The 27519-nt window shown below is 37.8% G+C and overlaps 1 protein-coding gene across 1 annotated transcript in view; it reads right to left on the bottom strand.

The window, feature by feature from the left end:
* Positions 1–8830: 8830 nt before the first annotated feature.
* LOC145683485 (cytochrome b-c1 complex subunit 7-like) overlaps positions 8831–27519 on the bottom strand; it is a 56930-nt gene continuing 38241 nt past the window's right edge. The window contains exon 4 of the mRNA XM_081754819.1: positions 8831–9020. Within this exon, the coding sequence (XP_081610945.1) occupies positions 8943–9020 (78 nt within the window). The 3' untranslated portion in view covers positions 8831–8942. The remainder of the gene's footprint in view (positions 9021–27519) is intronic.

Raw genomic sequence — 27519 nt, 5'->3', positions numbered from 1 at the left:
TGAGTCTACATGGGCTGAAAATTCGCGTGTTAGCCACTGACCAGTTAAGGTGTTCACCTAGACCTATTGTTGGATGTAAAATTTAAACATGTATTCTCACAGAGAATCAAACCCATGATTTCCATGTCATAGACGATGAAACTTACCGTTGAACTAACCAGCCATTGAAGTTTCTTTCCAAAGATATTGTATCCCCATTAAATAAGCTCTTTAAGTTCTGTCTGGAATCTTATTAGCACTTAAATAATAATAAAAATGACAAATCACAGATAGTTTATATCGAGAGTCCTTGGGCCTTATGCAGAGTCGTTTTGACGTCTCATTAAGGCATTACTACGGGTTTGACTAACGGATGGTTATCAAAATTGTATTCAGAGTACCTGATTAGAACGTAGTATGGCAAAGTTGATCACATGTGACTAATTAACCTAGAGCAGAGGCTAATCTTTTACCCACGGTTTAGCGTGCGACACAACATTTCGTATTTCATGTGTTTTCATTTTTACAGACTACGCATGCGCTGATCTACTTTTCCGTAGTTGACACATTTAATTTGTTCACCCGATGCATTGGGGTTATATGCTAATCATACCCAAATCATCTTTTTAGTTGTACTCAAAGTAGACTCTGAATACCAAAAAGTGCACCTTCCTTAGTAAAGAACTAGTATGCTACTAACTGGACTGTGATTAACATTCAATTAACGAATTCTCTCTGAATACCGACCCTTGAGTCTTAATTTACTTGTACTCTTTCCGTTTAATACCAAGTTTTCTTGCTTGGATTAAGCGCTTTAGACAGTTATTGGTTTGTTGATGAGAGTTTAGCGTTTCGTATAGAAGGAAGGCTATATTAAACTTGATTCTACAGGCTAATGTGGGATCGAACATGTGCTCCCACCAGGAATCAAACTCTAGCCTCTCGTGCAAAAGACGCGTACGCTAACCATACACCGCGAGGAAACTCTCTAGAATTATATGATTTGAGTGGATTTTTTTGCTCTTTTAAACTTGTTCGTTTGCATTTAACTCTAGTAGTGAGCAGAGAGGCTATATAGAATAAGACCTAGTTTCAAGAAGGATCTGAAGCAGTGTATAGTGCGTTTGACGCCTTTGTTGTTGGAGATTCGAGTTCGATTCCCGGCGAAAGTTCATGTGTTTCGGGTCACACCATAAGCTGTAGAGCCACGTTTCATACAGTATATCCTTATACCTGAAAGGGACGCTAAACCCCAATTCAACCAAACTTTTCTGTCATATTAGGCCTAATTTAAGCTTTTTAAGAAGGCGATATATATATATATATATATATATATATATATATATACAGGGTGACCGCGTGACTATATTACAAAATTTAAGGGATGATTCCTGACACGGAAACAAGAAAAAAAGTTCAAATAAACTTTTGTCCAACGTACATAATTTCGGAGCTACAAAGTGCCGAAAGCGTGGGAAAATGACATTCAAAGCCAAGGCACATTAAGACATGCAGAGGAGAAGCCCTTTATGTGGGAAGGGGTTTATTAAAAATCACTTTTGGAGACGCATATAACAGTCACACCAGTGAGAACTTCATGCATGCCAAGATTCCGACAAAAGATTAGTCGATGTTGAAATGTCGCGAAATACATGCTTACACATACGTGTGAGAAACACTATAGGCGCTGAGAGTGTAGAAAAGGATGCAGTCGAGATTCGCATTTGGGAACATATGCAAGGTAAAACCATCTTAGATGTCAAAAGCGTGGGAAAGAATTTTGTCTAAAATAAACTTAGTTACGACATGATGGCTTAGAATTCTGTACTCTGACTTTTTCAGACGATATGTTAAAAAAAAAAAAAAAAAAAAAAAAAAAAACTAAAATAAGGCTTTGCTGTATATTATGAGGACAATTCTAAATTTTAGGTTGATCCCTATTTTATCTCGCAGAGTTGTAATTTACGCAAAAGCTTTTCGTCAAACCAAAATACGAAATCTCCATTGGCGACCTTCCGATCGAAAAGCTCTGATTGCGACCAATTTCATACATAATACTTCATGTTTTGAACTTATATTAATTTCCCTTCAGATTCGTATCTCCAGTTGCCATTTTTAGAGCACTGTTCATATAAAAAAAATAACATATTTGTATGTGTAAGCCCTTTCATAAAATGTTTCTGGCTACGTTACTGTGTCAGTTACTGTACTCATGGATTTTTCATCTTGTTTCCAATAATACTACGCTCAGTGGATATCTAAATTTTAGTAAAACAATTCCCTTTGATTTTTATTTGCAAAACGAGACAACTGAACAAACAAACAAAATAAAAGTGAGATGAATGGCATACCCAAGTGGTGGTCTGATATAAGACCTTAATGTATTAACACTAACCTGATATTTGGCGCCACCAATGCCATGCCGTGGAAAATTAGCGCCCGGGGCGAGAGTATACGACGGTACTCATACGAGTAAGGTCGACAAATCAGAGAGAATACTCTCACCAATTCTGATTTATTTTCAGCAAGACTTCTGCATACCATTATAGAATAGTAGTTGTAATATTTTCCGGCTTTCTTGAAACCACAGTGTTTGTATGTTTGTGTGGTGTTTAATTTGATACTTCTTACAAGGGAAGAGAGGGAGATTATATATCGAAGTGGAAGATGGTTTATACACCAATCGAAAGCACTAATGACACCTATTACGAAACTGTAATTAAAATTTTCCGAATGCATATACTGTACGAGTTATATATATATATACAGGGTATCTAGAAAGTCCGTTGCCATCCCTAGAAATCGCAAACGGAGAGACAGATGCCAAAACAGCAAAACACGTTTGTCTTCGTTTCAAAAGTATAACCCATCAAAGTAAAAGGTGTCCCAGGGTCACCCACAGGATCCCAGACGAGGTCCAACTCAAACATTACAAATGGTAAGGGGATTAAGTAGCATATCGTTGGAAAGCTGTTGGGAAATGAAAGAAGACGAAAGAAGTTTCGATTCTCTAAAATTACCGGGGGCCGCGGTGGCTCAGTGGTAGAGCGTTCACCTCTGGAGCTTGGGGTCCCGGGTTCGATCCCTGTCCCCGCCAAGTGAACTTTGTGGTGGACAAATACCGTGTGCGTGGGTTTTCTCGGGGTTCTCCCGTTTCCTCCCACTTTCTTCATTCCACCATTTCATTCATTATTCATCATCACCGCCTCCTTTAGCCTAACCAGCATAACCGTGGGTCGTAAAACTCAAAGATTTCATTTCATTTCATTTTTTCTCTAAAATTACCCTGTGCAAAATGGCGGCCGGTCAAAATGTCAGCAAAACGTTATTGTAAAGTCTATGGCCACCCCAAAAAAGCTGAAATGGTGAGACAGATGTCAAAACAGCAAAACACGTTTGTCATCATTTCAAAAGTACAATTTGTCGCAGGGTCCCAGACGGGGTCCTACTCAAAAATTTCAAATAACAAGGGGAGTCAAGTAGCATATCGTTGGAAAGCTGTTGGGAAATGAAAGAATACAGAACAAGTTTTTACTCTCTAAAATTACCCTGTGCAAAATGGAGGCCGGTCAAAATGTGCATCCTCATTTCGATTCTCCGAGCGCATTCACTTTTCATTTTGCAATCGACACTTCTTGTCACTGTTAGACACTTGCATGTATTCGCTATTCCTGGTGCAAGAAACTTTTTGTTTGAATCATTTTCTACTTGATAATCCAAACAACGAGCATTAAGTTTCACTATTGTACATTATATGTTAACTAGTCAGTTCCATACTTAAAAATGTCAAATGTTTTTTTCTTTTCTTTATTGCTTAATTTGCTTTTATTTTATTGTATTTATTTATTTAGATATTACTGGCACAAGAGCAGAATTTCAGAGTAGGGTACAATAATTCAGTTGAGTACAATAATTAAAGTGAAAACAAACTAAAACCCGACTACAGACGGAAGAACTAAAAAGATGTTTGCACAGAGTTATCGCAGAGCGTCCAGACTTGTTCCATCCGCTTTCATGTAATAACAGCTTTTAAACGATATGCTACTTGATCCCCCTTGCCATTTGAAAATTTTGAGGAGGACACCGTTTGGAACCCTGCGGAGGACCCTGGGACAAATATTTTTACTTTCAATCATTGTACTGTTGAAATAATGATACACGTGCTTTCCTGTTTTGATATCTGTCTCACTGTTTCAGGTTTTTGGGGGTAGGCATAGACTTTACAATGACGTTTTTGCTGACATTTTGACCGGCCGCCATTTTGCACAGGGTAATTTTAGAGTCGAGACTTATTCCGTCTTCTTTCATTTCCAAACAGCTTTTCAATTCCCTGTTATATCTGATATGTTACTTTACCCCCTTGCAATTTTTGAGTTGGACCCCGTCTGGGATCCTGCGGGTGGCCCTGGAACAACACTTTTTGCTTTGATACGTTTTTAAAATGATCAAACACGTGTTTTGCTGTTTTGGCATCTGTCTCACCGTTTCTGATTTCTAGGGATGGCAACGGATTTCTGGACACACTGTATATTCATATAACTCGCACTGTATATACATTCGGAATTTTTTTTTTTATTACAGTTTCGTAATAGGCTTCACTAGTGCTTTCGATTGGTGTATAAACCATCTTCCACTTTAATATATAATCTCCCTTTCTTCTCTTGTTAGTTACAACATTCGTAAATATTTGTCGGTTGAATATATGAAGTAGCATAATTTTGTTTATATTCTTGGCTCCTTGTAAATCAATTATAAATTGTTTAAATGTTGCTTACATATTTTTCAGTATATATTTGAAAACAATTCAACAGATTACTTGTGTCAATAGTTTGCACCCCCTTGCTCACTCTTTATGTCCCTCACTCGAATAAGCTGAGCCACCCAGGTTGGGAACCACTGTTCTAGAAAGTTTGGAAACATTCGCTCTTCCATCATTTAATAGTATTTTCGTTTATCAAATTATACATTGGAATCATAATGAAGGCCACCTCGTGGCTAAATGACTAATATTCGAACTTTGATGCAAGAGATAGATTTTATGTGGATATTCATGTAATTCTGATCTCATATTAAGCTGTAGACCATATTTGATATATCGTCTACATTTGAAAGAGATCTTAAATTGCTAAATAAAAAACGAACAAACAAATGAAGTGTTCTCCCTGCTCGTTTAGTGGCTAGTGTGTATGTGGGACTCTAATACACATGATACCGGGTTCGATCTCCGGTGGGTACTGAGTTCGAGCAAGCGCGAACCTCAACGATGTTAGTGCAGCCCTGTTGCAAAATGGACATATCTAGTAATTACGGGCAGTATTGTCAGAAAGAAATAAAACCTTGTGAAGAATTTTGAATTGTAAATTGTATTTTTTCAGTGTTAGATAATTTCTTCTCTTTTCCTTTTCTTTCTTTCTTTGTACTTCTTTTTTTAATACAGAAAAAGCAAAAGAATTATATTTTCAAAGGAATTAGACATGTCTAGGGCTAAGGTATATACTTAACTTTTAATATGAAAAAAAAAAAATAGACTGAAAGTTTTGGGGTTTACTAGTATACTGGAGATTCTTTCTAATTCCAGCTTAGATCCCCTGACGCCAAAAATGTTTATAACGTTATTCGAGACTCGAGAGTAACGCCATGAATATCAAAATCGAAGAAGAAACACCGGTATAAACGCTAACCGAAACAGAAAAGAAAGCCATAAAGGTGGTACTCATTATAACGAAAATTATGTCAGCTCATTCAAAAATGATTGGAGAATTTCAATACGTTTCATATCGCTAAAAAAACACACAAAAAAACTTTGGGTTCGATAGAGGTCTGTGAAGTTGGTCTACCCAAATTAACTTACCCACTTTTATATACATGAGCCGTTAGTTCCTCGTTAGTTCCCGTTAGTTCTTACTAAAGTTACGTTAGTCCCGCGATTTTAAAGAAATTATACACAAAAACCAATGGGTAGGCCAACTTCACATGTGAATTTGGCTACCCAACAAACTTTCCCACATTTTTCGGCATAAATGTTTAGTTCCTCGTTAGTTCCTGTTACTTCTTACAAAAGTTCCATTAGTTCCGCGATTTTAAAGAAATTATACACAAAAACCAATGGGTAGGCCAACTTCACATGTGGAGTTGGCGTACCCAACAAGCTTTCCCACATTTTTCGGCATAAATCGTTAGTTCCCGTTAGTTCTTACAAAAGTCCCGTTAGTTATGCGATTTTATACAAATTAGAGCATAAACAAAATTGTGTGGGTAGGCTAACTTCACATATGAAGTTGTCGTACCTAACAAGATTTCCCACATTTTTGACATGAATTGTTAGTTCCTCGTTAGTTCCCGTTAGTTCTTACAAAATCCCGTTAGTTCCGCGATTTTATACAAATTAGAGCATAAAGAAAATGTGTGGGTATTCTAACTTCACATGTAAAGTTGGCGTACCCAACATGCTTTCCCATATTTTTCGACATGAATCTTTAGTTCATTGTAAGTTCCCGCTATTCTTACAAAAGTTCGTTAGTTCCGCGATTTCATACAAATTAGAGCATAAATATAATTTAAGGATAGGCTTACTTCACATGTGAAGTTGGTGTACACTACAAGCTTTCCCACATTTTTCGACATCAACCGTTAGTTCACCGTTAGTTACCGTTAGTTCTTACTAAAGTTCCGTTAGTTCCGCGATTTTATACAAATTAAAGCATAAATATAATTTATGGATAGGCTAATTTTACATGTGAAGTTTGGGTCAACAAGTTTTCCCAGATTTCTCGACATGAATCGTTACTTATTCGTTAGTTCACGTTAGTTCTTACAAAAAGTTCCGGTAACGTAACTTTTGTAAGAACTAACGGTAATTAAAGAACGAACGATTCATGTAAACTGATTCGGTTTGCCAAGTCCACATGTAAAGTTAGCGTACCCATTAACCCTTTGAGTTCCAGTAACATCGTTGTGCATGTCATAAAATGCTATAGCACGCACGTAGAAAAATGACATCTGGAACACAAAGGGTTAATTTTTGTTTACATAGAATTTGATAAAATCGCGGAACTAACGTAACTTTAATAATATCTAACGAAGAACTAGCGATTCATATCGAGAAACCTGCGTAAGTTTCTTTGGTACGCCAACATGTGAAGTTATGTTTATTTATATTTTAATATGTATACAATCGCGAAACTAACGAAACTTTGGTAAGAACTAACGGGAACTAGCGAGGAACTAACGATTCGTTTCAAAAAATGTGGGTAAGGTTGTTGGATACAGCAACTTCACATGTAAAGTTAGCCTACCCATACATTTTTGTTTATGCTCTAATTTGTACAAAATCGCGGAACTATCAGAACTTTTGTAAGAACTAACGGGAACTAACGAGAGACTAACGATTCATGAAAAATGTGGGAAAGTTGTTGGGTACGTCAACTTCACATGTGAAGTTACAATACCCACACATTTTTTTATGCTCTAATTTGTATAAAATCGCGTAACTAACGGAACTTTTGTAAGAACTAAGGGGAACTAACTATTCATGTCTAAAAATATGAGGAAAGCTTGTTGGATACGCCAACTTCACATGTGAAGTTAGCCTACCCACACATTTTTGTTTATGCTCTAATTTATACAAAATCGCGGAACTAACGGAACTTTTGTAAGAACTAACGGGAACTAACAATTCATGTCGAAAAATGTGGGAAAGGTTTTTGGGCACGCTAACTTCACATGTAAAGTTATCCTACCCATACATTTTTCAATGTTCTACTTTGTATAAAATCGCGTAACTAACGGGACTTCTGTAAGAACTAACAAGAACTAACGATTTATGCCGAAAAATGTGGGAAAGCTTGTTGGGTACGCCAACTTCACATGTGAAGTTGGCCTACCCATTGGTTTTTGTGTATAATTTCTTTAAAATCGCTGAACTAATGGAACTTTTGCAAGAACTAACGGGAACTAACGAGGAACTAACGATTTGTGCCGAAAAATGTGGGAAAGTTTGTTGGATACGCCAACTTCACATGTGAAGTTGGCCTACCCATTGGTTTTTGTGTATAATTTCTTTAAAATCACGGAACTAACATAACTTTAGTAAGAACTAACGAGGAACTAACGGCTCATGTAGATAAAAGTGGGTAAGCTAATTTGGGAAGGCCAACTTCACAGACCTGTTCGATAGAGAGAGAACTGGTACTTGCTGAAACCAGTTTTATCTTTATCTGAAGCAGATAAGAAACAGGTAGGTATGTCGAATAATGCCATTCAATTGGTAACTGTAACTCAGTAACAAACTGCAGAATTTTTCGGCGAATAACGTTATTCAGAGCATATGTTTTAAAAGTTACGCTAATGTTATTAGAGTACTTTGTTTTTACTAAACACACTTGTTGACGTGTAGCAACTAAGCACTTCAAGTACCCACCAAACAGCAATGACCTCATTTGATGGACTGGCTGACAACTGACGTCACGTACCCAACACTAATGAGACGTTTATTGGGGTAAAGCGTTCACATGAGTGATGGCGAAAAATACTTTAAATGCCAACCAAGTGCACTGGCGGGAAGTGTGCCAAGATAAAACAAACGTACTCTAGCCGTGTGCAGGAATTGGTTGCAAAGTAGGAACGGAAACACATAACGAATTGCAAATATTGCACATTCGGTTATGTTATCTAGCCTTTGTAAGTATCGCTTCGTAATTAAAACTCGGAACCGACGGCTATTGTTTCCTAGTTCTATCAGGCGAATGCTGGGATAGCTCCATTTCTTTCTTCTTCTCTGACATGGTTATTGTTCCCAAAGTAAGGTTCCGTTAGGAGCATTGTTTGGATTTTCCTTAAATAAAAAAACGAATCATTGATCCATTCTTTATTTTGAGCTGAAGTGATACATTACTTATAAATCAGAGGTGTTGGAACACACATACAGTATTAACTTTGAGAACAAACTTTTCTTAGATTGAATTTTACTGTTTGTTCCATTCTTCTCGCTCCAGTCTCTCTTTAATTACCTCCTTCAAGTATGGTTCTAAATAACGACAATCCTGCAAAAACAAACCCACAAAATAAAATAAGTTATCATTTACCTACTATATACAGGGCGTCCGAAAAGTTTTTACATTATAAAAATTAATCACTTTTGTTAGGTTAATGACGGAAATTTGAAAATTGTGGCAAATTGTTGGCATACTGATCAAGTTTTTATTGCGTATTTATAAATTTCCAGCGACCACCTTTGATATAATAGCACGTAGCACATCTAGGTGATATTCAATTTCACCCCACACATTGTCGAACATCACGGGTGGGATCGATACAATGGCTTTGAATATCATCTCTTTCAATGTTGAAAGGACGCGTACTGTGTTACGTACACAATGTCCTTCATATAATCCCAGAGGGAAAAATCAAGAAGAGTAATGTTAAGAGAACGGGGAGGCTAAGGTGTCGATCCACCACTACCAATCCATCATCCGGAAAAAATATAAAGATAAGCACGACTTTCACACTCCAATGAGGAGGAACACATCTTGTTGAAATATAGGGGTATGATCCAACAATTGGAAAACAGGAAACGCTTCCGCAAAAATAAAAAGGCACACGATTTTATCACGCATGAGCACACACCAAACATTCACTTTGGGACTGTCTGATAGGCAAATCCTGTCAGAAACCTTTACACTCCGAATTACGGTGTTATCTGTTCACATAATGACTTGCTTGAAATGTATCTCTTCCGGGAAACATGTTTCGGATAGTCATGATCGTCTTCAATTAAGGATAACATTTCTACTGCAAAATAATATCGATTTGTGATCATTAGGTAGTAAAACCTGCACGATTGATACTTTGTAGGCACGAAGCAGTAATCATTAAGTAAGACATCACGGGTAGGACTTTTTGGCAGTTTTGGGTAGTAACGCAAATGAAGTAACGCGTTACTTTTAAAGTAATGTTTACAGTAACGCGTTATATCTTTCCGAAATAAGTGTAACGGTAACGCGTTACAAATTTTCAAGTAACGTATCTAGTTTGCGTTTTTTTTTTTTTGCGTTACATTTCGGATGATTAACTACAATATATGTATATTTTTTTCCAGTGTTGAGTAAGTTACTTGTAAAAATGTAACGCGTTACAAGTTACTTTACTTTCCCTTAAAATGTACTCACGTTACTTGCCTCAAAAAAGTAACTGTTACCCGGTGTATTCCCGTTTCGCCTTATGCCTGTTTTCATGACTTCAGGCTATGCTAAGATACTGTATGTTAATTTGATTGTAAAGCGAAACAGGAATCCCCGTTTGGCCTTTTCTCGTTTCGCATTACACTAGAGAAGGGAATTTTCAAATCATTATAAAGAAATTTAGTGTAATTTTGCAAAACATTTGTAAGGCTAGTAATATTCACTTTTGAACGAATGGAACATCGTATAATCAAAGTAAGTATTCGGAGTAATGTATTGTTTGCGTCATTTTTTTTTTTTTTTTTAAGTTTAATTAAACCTTAATTCAAAGCAAGTGAGAAGTGTGGTTATGTTATGACTATGTTGACCAATAGTTTAGCAAAGATTTTAATAAAATGTTAGCTGAACAAATACACAGAAATAAACATAAGAATAAATATACTGTATAATACTTCTACTACTGTTTCGATGGACTACTTGCGTCTTCTACAAACACACTGTATATCACACACAGAAGCAATTGCTCTTGCAGCCATGTATAAAGGTAACCAAGAAAGTTCTGTCGCTTTTGTGAAGGTCTGTGTTCAATTGGCCCTCACACCGTGAGTTGAATGCGAATGGAGATAAGGTGAAAATCAGTTAGTGTGGGAATATCCAACATACAACCTAGTTGTGGCAGTTCAGTCACACCGTGAACTTGCGTAAATACAGCGTGAACATGGAACCTCCACAGAGTGTCATAACAGCGTGTACGTTGTACGAGTTCAAACTGGGGTCAAACGCCGCTGCAGCGTGCCGGAAGATATGCTAGGCCTTTGGTGAAGGTGTCGTGGCTACGCGAACAGTGCAGCAGTGGTTTAACAAGATTAAGGACTGTGACGAAACACTCGAAGACGCACCACGTGCCGGAAGATCAATACATGTACAAAATGAAGGATCTTCAGGCAGTAATTGAGGCGAACAGTGGCCAGACATGTGAGGAACTCGGATTACAATTCCGTGTGAGTGGAGAAACCATTCGGCAGCACCTCCATCAACTTGGAAAGCACTACAAGTTGGGTCGATGTGTCCCACATGATTTGACTCCGGGCCAGAAGGCAACGCGAGCAGACACCTATGCTTTCTCGTCTGAGGAAGGAGCCACTTCTGGACAGGGTGTTATGTGATAAGAAGTGAGTCCTATACGAAGCTCCACGGTACCATCATCATTGGTAGCATCCCATGAACTGGTTCCAAAACAGCCGAAACCAGCACTGCGCCAGAAGAAGGTCCTCCTGTCGGGGACTACTACCAGCTGGTCAGAGCATAAATGCAATTGTGTACTGTCAGCAGTTGAATCATGTTCAAGAAAAACTCAAAACTCCAGAGCCAGCTCTTCCGAATCGCAAAGGGGTCCTCCTGTTACAGGACAACGTCAAGCCCCACGTGGCTAGGATGACTCGGGACACCATTCTAGGCTCTCGATGGAAAACACTATTGCATCCGCCATACTGCCCGGATATTGCACCGTCCGATTATCATTCTTTCCGTTCCTTGGACAATCACCTTAGAGGACACCAGTTCAAATCCCTAGTAGAGGTGTAAAATGGACTTGATACCTTCTTCGCTTCACGGCCCACCAAGTTCTACCACGATGGAATCCATGGCTTCCAGAACGTTGGCAGAAGGTCGTCGATGCTGATGGGGACTATTTTTGATCTTCCAGGTACGTCTTAGGTGACATATCAATGTTCGAAGGTGTTGAATGAAAAAAAAGATAGAGCTGTTTTGGTTACCTTTATATTTGTACCTCAAATAAGAAATAAGAAATGATAATGAGATAAGAAATGTACCTTGATAAAGTAGAATAGTATTTTAAATTATACGTTTGTTTTATTGTTATTTAAATATTTAATTCTACATATGTGGTGAATACTATAATACTTGCTTATTTTAGACTTAAGAACAGTGAAATTGATGTAATTTCATATATTGATGCTGTTTCATATTATATCCGCATGGGAACTTGATATGCTATTTTGGTTGTGATAATAAAATTTATGTTCTTGTAAGATATTTGAGTTTAATTTGTCTGAAATAGCAAGGAGGTTGCTATTGAGAATAAAATAAATCCCTCTTTGTTACAGATACGGAGTAATAATTCCCTTGAATGTTATAAGACGAAACGGGAAAAGGCCAAACGGGAATTCCCGTTCCGCCTTAAGATAACATCCTTATCAGTTGTCTGTTAAAATGTTTTGAGGGCATAAGGCCAAACGGGCATAAATTCTGTTACCCTACTTCGAAAGTAACGCGTTACTAACGCATTACGTTTAGGTTCGAAACTTTGAATACGTGAAAAAATCTTATTGCTTCAGTTTTCCGTACTACTATTACTACCACTATTATTATTATTATTATTATTATTATTATTATTATTAGTAGTAGTAGTAGTAGTAGTAGTAGTAGTAGTAGTAGTAGTAGTAGTAGTAGTAGTAGTAGTAGTAGTAGTAGTAGTAGTAGTAGTAGTAGTAGTAGTAGTAGTAGTAGTAGTAGTAGTAGTAGTAGTAGTAGTAGTAGTATTGCATGTTTTGAATCGCTTTATGTAGATGCAAGAACAAATTCTTACTTGAAAGCTATATAAACATTTTCATATAATGTAACACTGACTAAAATGCCATACTGCGTTACTCGTAGGGATGGACACGAGTGAGTTCCAGTGAGTTTTCTTTGAAACTAACTCGATTCGACTCGAAACAGACATCTTTGAGCTCGAATCGAGAACTCCGCTTGCAACATTTCCTCCAACTCAACTCGAATTCGTTACGAGTCGAGCCGAACTAAATTGAGCCAAATATTGTGTGTAGTTCCAAGTAATCTCTTCAAGTATCTTACATAGACAATATAATTGTTATCAATGATACTACTACTACTACTACAATTTTTATTATTATTATTATTATTATTATTAATAATAATAATAATAATAATAATAATAATAATAATAATAATAATAATAACAACAACACTGTGTATAAACGTGAAAGATAGACGGTTTGTATCTAAATAGTAAACTATTAGTTGATTGTCAACTTCGGTAGTCGTGAAGTCTAGGAGTCAAGGACATTGTTCACGAGCTTCTGAATTTGGGTTGAGAGTCTAGGTTGTTGAGTATTCGGGCTCGAGCTAAACATTGTTAAAAGTTATAGGGCACTGGCCAAATATGTTCAAAACTGCTCTGCCCGGGCTTAGAATTGTCAACGACTCGAACATCTCGGCTCGCAGCTCATTCACTATCGAGCCGAACCGAGAAGTCAGCCAATCCAACAGCTCACCCAACCGAGTCGGCTAGAGCCCTCGGCTTACTTGAGCCGAACCGATCAGATTGCTCATCTCCAGCCGATGGTCCACCCCAAGGGAATCGGCTCGAGCCATCGGCTCAGTTGAGCTGAGCTGAACTGAGCTCGTTCTAAAAATGTCTTGTCATCTCGTTATAGAGACGAGACGAGATGCGAGCAGTGTCCCCCTCTCGTGAGCAACACTAAAAGTTTTCCATATTACTGCTTACATTTCTCATGGCTTTCGCTTTCCAGTGTAATCAGGCTATGATTTCAAAACGAGCTGAACGAACGAGCCATTTATCAAACTCGACTCGATTCGAAACACGACGTCAAAAACAGTGAATCGGCTCGGAACTCGGCTCGAAACTAGGGGGGCGCGGTGGCTCAGTGGTAGAGCGTTCAACTCCGGTGCTTGGGGTCCCTGGGTCGATCCCAGCTCGTGCCGTGTGGACTTTGTGGTGGACAAACACCGTGCTCGTGGGTTTTCTCGGGGTTCTCCCGTTTCCTCCCACTTTCTTCATTCCACCGTTTCACTCATTTCTCATTATCACCGTCCCCTTTAGCTTAACTGGCATAACCGTGGGACGTTAAACTTAAAGATTTCATTTCATTTTTCGGCTCGAAACTACCTTTGACTCGAGTCGAAACTTGAATCCGAGTTGAGTTGAGTTTAGCTCGACTCGTGGCCATCTCTATGCGTTAGAAAAAAATGGCTGCTTATCATTATTCAGTTAAACTAATTATATAAAAATAACCCGGCGGGAGCTCATGTGGTTCGGATTCCACGTTAATCAGTAGGTCCACGTCTCATATAGCCTCGCTGCTGAAAGGGACGCTAAACTAAAATCAACTCAACTATATAAAAATAACAGTGTTGTTATATAAAATTAAAAATACAGAATATAGAGAACTTATGGAAATCACATGTACTGATTGCAAGCACCTGGAAGATTTTGTCGTAGATTTTGACAGCTCCAAATACATTCAGCGAGTGAACTGCGAGTGCAATGGTACTCGATTTTATTTTGGTTCTTGTTGTTTTTATAAGGTGGAGAACAAAAATATTTTCCCGTTTGAATTTGAAAAAAATACTTCTTCTTAAAAGCTGAGGGATGATGGTGGGTAGAATTTAAAAGTAAAGAGTCTGAAGTGTCCCGGCAGGAAATATTTATATCAACAACCATGAGTTCGTCCACAAATTTGACAAAGCATCTAAAGTTTTTTTTTTTTTTTTTTTTTGAGTAGTTGTAGTAGGGGAGAGGGCGGCAAGTGCGACAGGGAGGGTAAGTGCGTCCACCCCCATATCGCTACTAAGGTATGACTTGTGATGTCTTGGACGAGGCTAGAATTCAGTGTGAGACTGTTGTTTATCAAGTGAACGTCGATGTGCAAGTGTCTGCCCGAAATTGAAATCTGAACAGGTCAGGGGCGGATCCAGGACGGGCTTCTGGGGGAGAGGTGGGTTGTAATACTGCTAGTTAGAGCTACTTTTAAGAGCTCCAAACTCTGAAGTGGGTTTTGTTTATATATATAAAATAAGAAAGTTTCTTCTTCTGGGGGGGAATTGCCCCGATCGCTCCCCCTGGATCCGCCACTGAAACAAGTATTAATAAATTTCTATTTTCATTTAATTTGAAATAAGCATATCAGTATATTAAAGTCCAGAATAACCATGATTGTAAACGATTTGATGGGTAATAAGGCAATATGTGTGATAACACGAAGGTTGAGTTGTCACATATACGCTTGGCAGAACTGCAGAACTTCTAGCCTCGTGAGCAGGCGCTAAAGAAAGACTGAGTGCAGGGTGGGGCAAGTGCGACCAGGAATAAAATAGGTGGACGCACTTGCCCATCTGCTTCATGCGCCCATGACGAACCATGCAGGAAACAGAGTAAGTGAATATGATATAGGTCCCATTATAAAGAACGCATTTCTACGAGTTTTCACTTCTAAAAGCATAGTAAGTGGGTTCGAGGAAGCCGGCATATTTCCTATGAACCTAAATATTTTTGAGGACAGTGACTTTGAAGCATCGAATCATATGAGACAGACTTTAGAAGAAAGGTCAAATGCTGCAGCTGTTTGGGCTACGCAGAAGCCGTTAGCTGATGATGATAGTAGCACCAGCAATCGTACGAGAACATCAGGGAAACAGCGCAGCACTTCCTTCTGTGACTGTTGGTACTGATCGGCCTACTGCAGGACCGAGTACTTCGTACATTCCCCTTATTGCGATATTCCCTTGCCAACCAAAAAGGACATTGCTTCTAGAAGGAAGCGCAGACGTATGCAGTGTGAAAGGTCTGAAGTAATCACTAACGATCCATAAAAAAAAAAAAAAAAAAAGAAAGAAAGAAAGAAAGAAAAAGAAAAGAAAAGTTGGAAGACAGGCAACAATCCAAACAAGCAAAATCAACGAAAGGTTCCACAGCCGTGATGAACCCCAACCGTGATGACAAGCCCAAAACCGTAAGAAGGAAAGTGCAAATTAATGAAGGTCCCAGTTCTTCAATTGCAGTTACTGAAGAAGACAACTCATTATGTGTATTGTAACGAAAAATACGCCGACATTAATATGGAGGAGTGGATAATATACTTGAAGTGCAATCAATGGATGCATAAGGAGTGTACTGACAATGAACCTGGCAAGGATAATTTTGTTTGCGACAATTGTCGTTAGTTTCTCTCTTCTCTACTTTGGACAGAAAGGCAAGTGTGTATGGGTATTATTATTTTTTTGTTGTACTGATGAAAACTATGGGATGATAGTCATAGGCCTAATGTGTACCCCTGGTGGTTATAATAACGTAGCATCATTTAGAACGCAGTAAATATTCATTTAATGTTTAGTAATGCTTATATCAGTAACAGTGACATGTTAACAATTCATATGTTTGCATGTAATTTCACTTTGTCATATTATAACTATTTTCTTTTTTGTTTGTAGTGTAGAAAACATTGATGGATTCCCTTGCCCCACTAGATGGAGCAGGTGAGCCTTCTTGGTATGTCTTCTGTTTTCTTATCTTATGAAATCACAATAGATTAGCAATCACTTTGTCATTATTTATTAGATATCATCAGACACTACTATTTACTTTTTCACAGGTTCATGCTTCTAATGGTTACCACATGTACGTTATTGACGCTTTTGTCTTAACGTGTCTCACTTGCCCCTCTCTCCCCTACTTAAATTTCTAGTGTAAACTGAAATAGCACCACACACGCACACACACACACACACAAATATTTGGGATCAAGCTATTGTCCAAATGTTAATAACTTGTTTATGTGTGTTCTTAATAACATTATATTAATGCTTTCTTCAATACTTCATTCTTGTGTAGTGGTGTTCTGTTTATACTTATCAAGACTTTAGATGTTGCAATTTCTGGGGAAAAAGTGTTTCAATTGCAACAAAGTAAGAAAAAGACAAGATTTTATTTTTTCAGGAGATTAAATCAGGAAATGTATATACATTGCGTGCAGGAGAGAAGTAGGAGGTGTAATGTGTTGATTGGTTATAGTGACAATTATATAGTCACTTTGATATATTATTTCAGCTAAAATAAGTAGGTTTTAAATTAGTCAGCGAAACGTTAAAACTTTGGTGTAGTGTACAAATGTGTGAGGAATGTGTAGACATTTCCAAGGGTGCGAGTCGTGCACATTTCTCACACGTTTTGTACATACTTCGCATGTCTTCTGTTGCAAACATAGTGATCAAAGGTCATTGCAAAAGTGAACAATTTTTTACAGTGCAGTATAACATTTCAATAATAGTACATTATTTACAGTTGCATTGCACAGTGTATATATATATATATATATATATATACGGTGACAAGAAATAACCCGGACGAATGTTTGTTATCATACTTTTATTAAACCGAAAGAATTTAGCAAAACAACACGTAATACCAAGGGAATGGGTATATAGGAACAACATGTTCAGCCGGTTTCGAAGTGGCCGCCCTTGGCGGCGATAGAGCGGTCCAAGTGTGCTTTCAAATGTTCGGCGATGGGCCCCAAGTTCTAAGGCGACAATCGGTTCCACTCACGGCGCAGTGATTGCTTCAGTTACTCCAATCTTTTGTGGCGTGTAGTGCATGCCCGGGCCTCCTAAATCGACCATACACTGTAGCCCATGAGGTGAGATCAGGTTAGTGGAGCGGCCATTTTGAAGACCAAATGAAGTGCGGGAAATGGGTTCTCCAGTCTGTTGTCCGTTTCGTCCTGTGGGCCGGAGCGCAGTCCTGTTGGAAAGTCCATTCCGTATCGGTGAAGTGCCGCTTGGCACACGAAGTACTGCAGTCTCGAGAATGTCGCGTCGGTATACCTCGTGGTTGATCTTGATCCTTGACCCACGAACACCAGAGGAGTCTTTCCGCTTGCGCAAATGCGATCCAGGCCATGACCGACTGCGGATTTTGGCGGTGTTCGACGATGGCTGAGATGCCGGGAGCCTTTGCGGACCAGGTCCTGTATTTTTTGTGGTTGCGCGTCTGCTCGACGGTGAACAGCTTTTCGTCGGTGAAGAGAATGCGCTCCCATCGCGAACTTGTGGCCTGGTGCTTGAGAAGGCGGCATCGTTCGAGTCGAATATGCTTGTTTTTGTCCATGAGGAGCTGAACTTTTTAAGAGTTTGTAGCCTTGAGGTTGAGCACCCTTTTCCCTATTTGTCGCACCGATCAGCAGTTGGTCCTTGTCTAACGAGCGATTTTTCTCACGGAGACTCTCAGATTTCGTTGATGATGATCTAGCGGTTCTTGGACGTGTTGATGGTGCGCTTTCTTCCTCTTCCGGGACGGTCGCCTTCATGGCTGAGCTCCTGAAATCGCGAACTGCGTCCGAGACTGTCGTTTCTAGAACTCAAGCAAACGAACAATTTCTTATTGACGCTTTCCTTGACGAAACAGTTCCAGCGTTGCACTGCGTTTGGTTGCCATTGTGAAACAAAGAATAAATTCCTCGTGCGGAAGCCGAAAAGAAGAAAACATGTAGGGTACACAAGAATCCAACAAAACAACACTTATTTGGCTACAGGACACTATATTTCTGGCAGGATATGCGAAACTTTGTACGGGTTATTTCTTGTCATCCTATATATATACAAGACCCAGATAGCACGAATACTTGCGGCAAATTTTTGCTTCGTTTAGTGGAGCAAACAATCTGAAAGTTTGAGAAGGCAAAATTTCTTAATATTTATTTAAAGCTTTCAATATGATCTGCAAATTTTCGCTGATTTGTAAAAATAAATTCACCACTTCAATTAACTTGCATCTTTTTTTGAAAATATATCGTTGAAAGTCTGCCGTCGCAAACAGTTTGCAACTCTGTAAAAAACTTGTTTCGAAAACCTTGCTGAAAGTGGGGATGGCCAAAATTTTCCGGAATCCGGATTCCGGAAATTTTGTTTTCCGGAATCGGAAAATTTACTTTCCGGAATTCGGAAAAATTCCGGATTTCGGAAAAATTCCCGAATTCGGAAAAATTCCGGATTTCGGAAAAATTCCGGAATTCGCAAAAAAAATCCGGAATTCGGAAAAATTCCGGAATTCGGAAAAATTCCGGAATTTGGAAAAATTCCGAATTCAGAAAAATCCGGAATTCAGAAAAAAATTCGGAATTCGGAAAATTTTCGGAATTCGGAAAAATTCCGGAATTCAGATAAATTCCGACATTCGGAAAAAATCCGGAATTTAGAAAAAATTTGGAATTTTTCCGATTTTACTTTTCGGATTCCGGAAAGTAAAAATTCTGGAATTGACCATCCCTAGGTAGTAGCTGTTAAAAGAGAAACACAATAATGAATATATATACTGTATTAGTTTCTTGTAGTTGGATATGTCTTTATCACTTACGTAGACAATTGCTACTGCTTTATGAGAAAGGTCTTATTTTCACACACAAAAAAGTCGCCGGTATGTCTCAAACATTATCGCGTTCCCACCTGCAGCTGCTCCAAAGCACTGCAAACTACTTTTTAACCAGGCGAAAGGCAGTGAAGGAAAAGAAATCTCAACAAATATTCTAATAACATTCGCTTATTGTCAACATACCTACAGTGAGCGCAGAAAGTGTTCGTATACCGTGCATACTTTATATTGGAAACAGCTAGCATGAGAACGGGAGGTGGAAATATATATATATAACCAGAATTAAGACTACACATTCATACATTTTATTTCTATATACAAGAGAAAGGCCAAACAAAGACAATCACTGTTTTGTTCAGAAGAAAGAGAGAATTCCTTTTCTGTAAACGCAAAAAGTCACCGTACACTTATGCTTGAATTAATGCTTATAAAGTATATTACGTTATTTAATATTTTGTGGGATTACCCTGTGCGTTAATGATTGTCTGTAGTCTTCGTGGCATTGATTTCACCTGTAGTAGTTCGTAGTTCTGTACCTTCGGGACTGATTATGTTCCATTCTTCTTGAATAGCTTTTCTCAGGCCTTCTTTAGTAAAGAAGCTGTGCCTTCTGATTCTTGTCTCCAGAACAGACCATAGATGTTCTATGGGGTTCATGTCTGGGGATTGGGGAGGTGTGCGAAGCTGTTTCAAGGTATTATAGAGTAGCCACAATCGAGTATTTTCCGCTGTATGTTTGGAGTTGTTGCCTTGCTGAACAATAAATTGTTTTCTGCGCACTATTATGGAGATTTGCCTTTAATATGTTATACACTTTGTGGATCATCACTCCATCGATAAAGTGGAGACGACCCACTCCTGAGGCACTCATACAACCTCAGACGAGCACGGACCCTCCTTCGTGTCTTACTTTAGGGACGAGATTTTGAGGATTCATCTCTGTATTCACCTTGCGCCATACCATACGCCTCCCATTGGATTCGATAAGATTAAATTTACTTTCGTCCGAAAATATGACCCTATTCCAGAAAGAAGCCTGATCCCTTATCTTTATACTCTTTTTCAAACTTTAGTCTCTTTATACGATTTGTCTTGTTCACCCATAACATTTTCCTGGCTATCCGACCATGATACCCTGCAAATATTCCGCACTGTACTGGCTGATACTTTAACACCGCGTGTTTCCAGATCCGTTGCCAATTGCACGGCACTACTTTTCGGAACCTTTTTTCTTTTCCTAATAATGTAACGTTTATCTTGTTCACTTAACACTCTTGGTCTTCCAGGTTTTTTTTTTTTTTTTTTTTCACAGTGATAGAAACATTATACATCGCAATTATTGTTTGTACTGTTGAACGAGGCCTGTCTACAAGGTTTGCTATCTTTCTCAAATACGTACCTTTCTTATGCAATTTAATAATTACTTTTCTTGTCTCCTCATTTGTTTCTGTTCGGTTGCTTCCCATTTTGACAGCCCACCGTGCAGTTTTTTCACTCCTATTCACAACTAAACTCATTCTGTTATTCCTCAAGCTATACAGAGGTGTATACTCAGGTGAATATTAGTGAACCCCAGTTGTGGTATCTTTGTTTCGTATTCGTACGTCAGGTGTACGATCTCTTTTTGCGTCTACTCTATACACTTTCTACGGAATTTATTTACTTTCTGACCATTAAACTTGTCTTTGTGGTTCTTTATTGATATATTCATAAAGCTTAGTTTTCATTATTCATATTGTGTGTGTTATTACACTTCTTAAATTTTCTGTTTCTTTTTCGCAGGCATTCTCGTTTCAATAGCATAGGTGTACGAACACTTTCTGCGCTCACTGTATGTACAGTAAATATAAATTTACAATTTTTGACTTTACGAAGTATACAATGTAATTGTTCAATAATTAACATAAGCAGGCATTCATTAATTTATATTAATATAATAATTAATAAAACTAATAAGCGGGTGATTGATGACTCAGTGGTAGAGTTTTCATCTATGGTATTCTAACCCAGGACATGTGGGTTTTCGATGGCTAATTTTGTGTTCGAAAATTTTTCCGGTGGTAGGCCTACTCTTGGTTCCCTTTCTTATATTTGTTCCATCATCACTCATAAACGAATTTAGTTTATCAAAACTCTATAGCCATATATTCTGTCCGTCAGTGAAACAAACAGTCTCAAGAACTATCTGATGGATTACCATCAATTTTGGCCACGATGTACAGAGTCAATAGTTAAGAATCGAGTTCCCTGATGAATGTAATATTCAAACCGGAAGCGCTACAAATCAACCATTTCCGGTTTTAACGTTAATCATTATATAGTAAATATGGTAATAGATAGCGAGAAGCGGTTTCCAGTAATCGACATAGACTATATAACATTCATGTAGATAGAATGTTACCCAATTTGTGCATCTGCTGAAAATAATGAGCTTAGGTATTTAGAGAGCATTTTCCGCTTTAGAAAACGTGTGCTTGGTAAAGAATGTAGAGAATTAGTTGAGTCAGGCACGTTGCTAGAATGTGGTAATAGGAAGGGGGGGGGGGTCTCTCACGAAATACTGTGGTTATTTCTAGGGGCTCAATCATTCTAAACTATTTTATTGGCAACATATATTGGTTCGTTTAGCCAAGATTTCTAATGGAGGGATGATACGAAATACTGTGGTTACATACCAGAGGCTCGATCAATCTAAATATTTTACTGACAACATACCCATATTGATTGGTTAGGACAATAAAATGAGGATATATTAGTAAGTATTTTAATAAGAAGCTATGAAGAAATCTCGAGTAAAAAAATATAAAAGAGTATTGAAAAAGATATAGTCTTCCGAGGTCATTCGAACGGTGTCGAGAATTTTGCGTCCGGGAAATTTGCGCCCTACCTCAAGAACAGGGAAAATTGCGCCTGCGATGTACCTCCACCGGGAAGTTTGAGCCCTGCGAAATAAAAGAACCTATTGGAGCTTACGCATTTGCTCGGAGGGGCTGACATTACAGCATAAACAATCCTCCCCCCACAACCATGCCATTTGTGATTTATTTTCATTGTGGCTATAAGGGGAGAATAAACTTCAATATAAGCCAAAAGAACACAACGGATCAACGCAATCACTGCTTCTTCCAGAGATGATTTTGGGGGAACACTGGCCTCCCCAGAGCTCTCAGAGTGCCCCTCGGAGGAGACCAAAATAATACGTTTATAATATAATAATAAATAGAATAGTACCAACAGTGACCCCCCTCCGGAATACTAAGTGTGCCCCCCGGAACATTTTTTCTGAAAGAACGACTGAACGCAATTGTGTGTTTGAAGTGTAATTCCAGCAAGTAAACACACTGTACATAGTTTTCTTGATAATATTACTGAACTGATTTTACATTCACTTTACATTTTCTTTTCTATATTTTGTGTCCTGAAAAGCCAAACAACTCGCAAGGATTGTGAACAGAGATATCTGGGTAGAGCCAAACAGCCTTTTGTAGATTAAATTATACTCTTTGATTATATTAATAAATAATTATATATCAGTCATTTATACTTTTATTGTAAATTTTGTAGTATAATGAAAAATTGTATTTGTATGGATTGCCCTTTAGTGAACTAAAATTGTATTTTTTTCATTTTTTCGGAATATTATAACGGATGGAGTAACTCACTGAGACGATGAGAGGCAAGCCTAGTTCAAATGTGAGTGGAAGTTACTTTACACAATATAAAAATAAGTTGAATTGTAGGGCGCTAACATCCCAGTGGAAATATATAGCCGGCGCATTTTCCCCTCTTTTTGCGGTAGGGCGCAAACATCCCAGTGCAAATATATTGCGAGCGCATTTTTTCCTATTTTTGTGGTAGGGCGCAAATTTCCCGGGCGCAAAATTCTCGCATTCAAGGAAAATATAATGTCCGTGAAGTTGACAAGCCACTTATTTCAGACTCCAATTTCGACTTTAAACGTCGCTAGTGCTACGTTAGTGTTCGATAGTGACGCAAATCGTTAGTACTCCACAGATAACGTGTGCTTTTAAAATAATGGATATAAGTCTTCTAACTGCATGCCAACACGCCCACTTCTAAGAATCATCTCAAAAATGAGGTTAACCGTTAGAGCAAGTAAGTGCTCATTAGTGCCATTAACATTAGCGTTAATGCCTCCATCGTACGGCGCTTTGAGTAATAAAAACAACGCTCTTTGCTAGAGTCTCAATGCGTCCCTATATTCTCCCGAACATTCTGACATGCCCAAGTGAGTTACTTTTTTTTTTTTTTTTGCAACTATTGTTTATTTGTTATTGTTTATTGTTTATTGCTAGTCTGTAGAGTAGTCCTTACATTAATATGCCATTGTCCTTGATAATCATTGCGTATTTACAAGCAGTTTGTTATTACTGTTAGAAGATATCAAGAAACAACAGATAAAATCTACTACTTAACGGTTCATATTTTTCTTTTACAGTATAAAAACGATTAATAATAATAATAATAATAATAATAATAATAATAATAATAATAATAATAATAATAATAATAATAATAATAATAATATGACTATTCCAGCATAAAAGTTATCAATTGCATCACACTGGCAACAAGCGACGCATATTTTAACTTCACAAAAATTCGTTTCTCACGATTTTCTGGAAAACTACGTATGATAACATCTTCATTATATCAAGTTGTTTATCTCAGTGTGATATATGTATTACCTCTGGACAATATCACAGTAAAACAAAAATTAAATATTAGGAGTACATCGTACTTTTGGATTACATCTCATTAACCATGGGAAGATTGAGTAGTGTATACTTTAGGATGTAAGTTTCAGCTTAACTTGCATCATACATTCTTAGGATTACAAAAAGGAAATTTGTTCGTTTGCATTTGAACAAAATTCTTAGGATTACAAAAAGAAAAAATATTTTTTCCGAATTCCGGAATTTTTCTGAATTCAGGATTTTTTCCGAATTCCGGATTTTTTCCGAATTCCGGAATTTTTCTGAATTCCGGAATTTTTCTGAATTCCGGATTTTTTCCGAATTCCGGATTTTTTCTGAATTCCGGAATTTTTCCGAATTCCGGAATTTTTTTGAATTCCGGAATTTTTCTGAATTCCGGAATTTTTCCGAATTCCGTAATTTTTCCGAAATCCGGAATTTTCCGATTTTACTTTCCGGATTCCGGAAAGTAAAAATTCCGGAATTGGCCATCCCTAGCTGAAAGCAAATATGTGCTGATATTACCGAGTGCGCGCGCATCGTACCCAGAATTCACTGCGCTATATCAACTGTGACAAAACAAGCGGGAAATGAGAATCGAGAAAAACCAATATACCAGAGGACTCCAAAATAAACTCACTGGTCTCTTATCAGATGTTTTTATTGTCCCAGGCAGCCTGACGTTATTTTGTGAATGTGTGTGAGAGTAAGTACAGGGATATGATCGTTGAGTAAATAGATAAATTGCGATATCCTTTGTCTGTGCGTTTATCGTTCGTAAGTTTCTTATCTTTGGCAAATAGCTAAAGATGTTTAATGCTTGCCACTAAGAAAAGACGGATCCACATTATAAAAATTTTGATGTTTCATAAAGTTAGGTTTCACTTTATAAATTTGCAGCAAATATTACCTGATACATTTGCAGCAAACATGATCTTGCGATCGTGAAAACACTTTCTGCAATGTTGCTGCAAATCTTTTAATATTTTCACCAAATTTATCAGCTCATTTTCGGAAATTTTGTCAAAGAAAATTTGCACAAAATATTTGCAGCAAAGTCCTGGCAAACTTTCTTGCTGTGCAGTCGCAAACATTTCGTTTGTATTGGCAGATGTTTTCATTTTCTGAGGCAACTTTGCTGCAAACTCAGCCAGCGTCAACTTCGTTATTTGCATTGAACTTTCGGCAAATTTTCTCATTTGAAAAGGCAGGTTTTTTGCAAACTTTTTAGTTTGCCTTTGCAAATTTTTAAACATTTGTAAAAATTTTTCTGTGCTATCTGGGGAGAGAGAGATAAATAGATAGATATAATATTACTGCTGATATGTTTGATGGGTGCCGTAAATAACGATATACAGTAAGGGGTTAATATGAGTAAACTTTGACTGATGAGCGGGCCTTTTTTATTACTAGAAAATAGTTCGTTGATGGTATGTGATATTGGAGTTCTTTCAGATCAGTTCGCGTATCCTAGACTTTCGTTGATTATAGAGTTTAGAACAACTGACTTTAAAAAGCATGTATCGATTTTAGTTACTAGCAAGTTTTGATTCACATGCAATTCATGTGTTCTAATTTTATTAGTTGTAGTGTAATGCTTCTTTATATTCTGTATTTTTAGTTTTGCATAACTATATCATTATTATTATATAATTAGTTAGCAGAATAATAATAAGCAGACTTTTTTAACGCAGTATCATTGTAGTCAGTGTTACGTTATAATAAAATGTTCACATAGATGTTAAGTAAGAAGTTGTTCTTACATCTACATAAAGCAATTCAGAACGTGTATATTTCGTTTATAAAATTAGCGAATCACTTCAAATTTCCAAGTAAATTCCGGTGCTTGGGGTCTCTGGTTCGATCCCAGCTCGCGACGTGTGTACTTTGTGGTGGACAGACACCGTGCTCCTGGGTTTTCTCGGGGTTCTCCCGTTTCCTCCCATTATTTTCATTCCACCATTTAATTCATTTCTCATAATCACCATCTTCTTGAGCCTAGCCGGCATAAGCGTGGGACGTAAAACTCAAAGATCTAATTTCATTTCATTTCACGTACCAAAGGGATGGGTCCAGGGGGAATGGATCCCTGAATTTTCTGACTTATATACAGGGTGGTGTTAATCCACCAACAAACTGAAGGAGGTGATAGTAGACATTAAATTAAGCAAACAATATCTAATGAGCATGGCTCGAAAGCGGCGCCATTTTACCGTGAGAGGCGTTCAAAAGGCGGCCAAGTAGCTGATACAATGCCGAGTATCTCACAAGCGCAGAAAAATATCTATGTCGGGTCAAAAGATTACACAGAATGTCATACCCAACAAATGCAATGATGTACAGGTGCAAGGGGACCGGTCGCCGAGGGATGGAGATGTCTACAGATGAGGAGTGTATGTGTGTATTCTCCATCTGTCTGTAGGCCTGTAGGGATCCATATCGCCCGATGATTACTCACCTTCCATTTGTACGTCATTGTATTTATAGGTTGCAACATTTTGTGTAATCTTTTGAACCAACAGTAATATCTGTTCGCTTTCTTGAGATATTCGGTATTATATCAACGCTTTCGCCGCTATTTAAACGCCTCTCACGGTAAAACGATCCACTTTCGACTCATTTTCATTATACTTTTTTTTTTTTTTTTGCTTAATTTATGAAATGAAATGGAATCTTTAAGTTTTACGTCCCACGCTAATGCCGGTTAGGTTAAAGGAGACGGTGATGATGAGAAATGAATGAAATGGTGTAATGAAGAAAGTGGGAGGAAACGGGAGAACCCCGAGAAAACCCACGATGTCAACTATCCCTTTCTTCAGTTTCTCGGTGAATCAACGTACCATCTGTACATCACGAAGGCCTTTTAATCCATCTACGGGAATATCTCGGAAACTATACATCACATCAAAGAAAAAGAAGTAAATGAAATTTGATTGTTTAGAACGGGGTCATTTAATGATACTAAATTGACCACCCTTGTGCGCTTCTTGATGGTGCAACTCTGAAATCTTAAATGAGAACTTCTAGTTTTTATTGCAGATTTTAATTCTCCACAAAGAAATGCAATAGCTTAACCTATTATGAACCCCAACTCTTCACTTCGGGGGGGGGGGGGAGGTCAATTTTGAAATCTTAAAGGAGAATCTTCAGTTTTATTGCATATTCAGATTCTCCAGGGAAAAATTACATTAGTTTGACTTATGATTAGCACTCCTATCCTCACCCCTGACAGTGGAAGTCAACTTCAAAATCTTTATTGTGAACCCTCATTTTTTTATTGCAGATTTGGATTCTCTGAACAAAATTTAACATTAAATTGAGCTACAATTAGTCGAAATCCTTAAACTACTTTTAGCATTACCCATGAACAACGACATGGACATAGTAGTCAGGGTTCATGGCGTGTATCGGTGCTTACGTGAAGGCAAGTGTACGTAAT

This window comes from Thermobia domestica, chromosome 4, assembly GCF_964235325.1.
Source record: "Thermobia domestica chromosome 4, izTheDome1.hap1.1, whole genome shotgun sequence".
Classification (NCBI taxonomy): domain Eukaryota; kingdom Metazoa; phylum Arthropoda; class Insecta; order Zygentoma; family Lepismatidae; genus Thermobia; species Thermobia domestica.
Note: the sequence above shows the minus strand (reverse complement) of the source record. Positions and strands in the feature narration are given on the sequence as shown.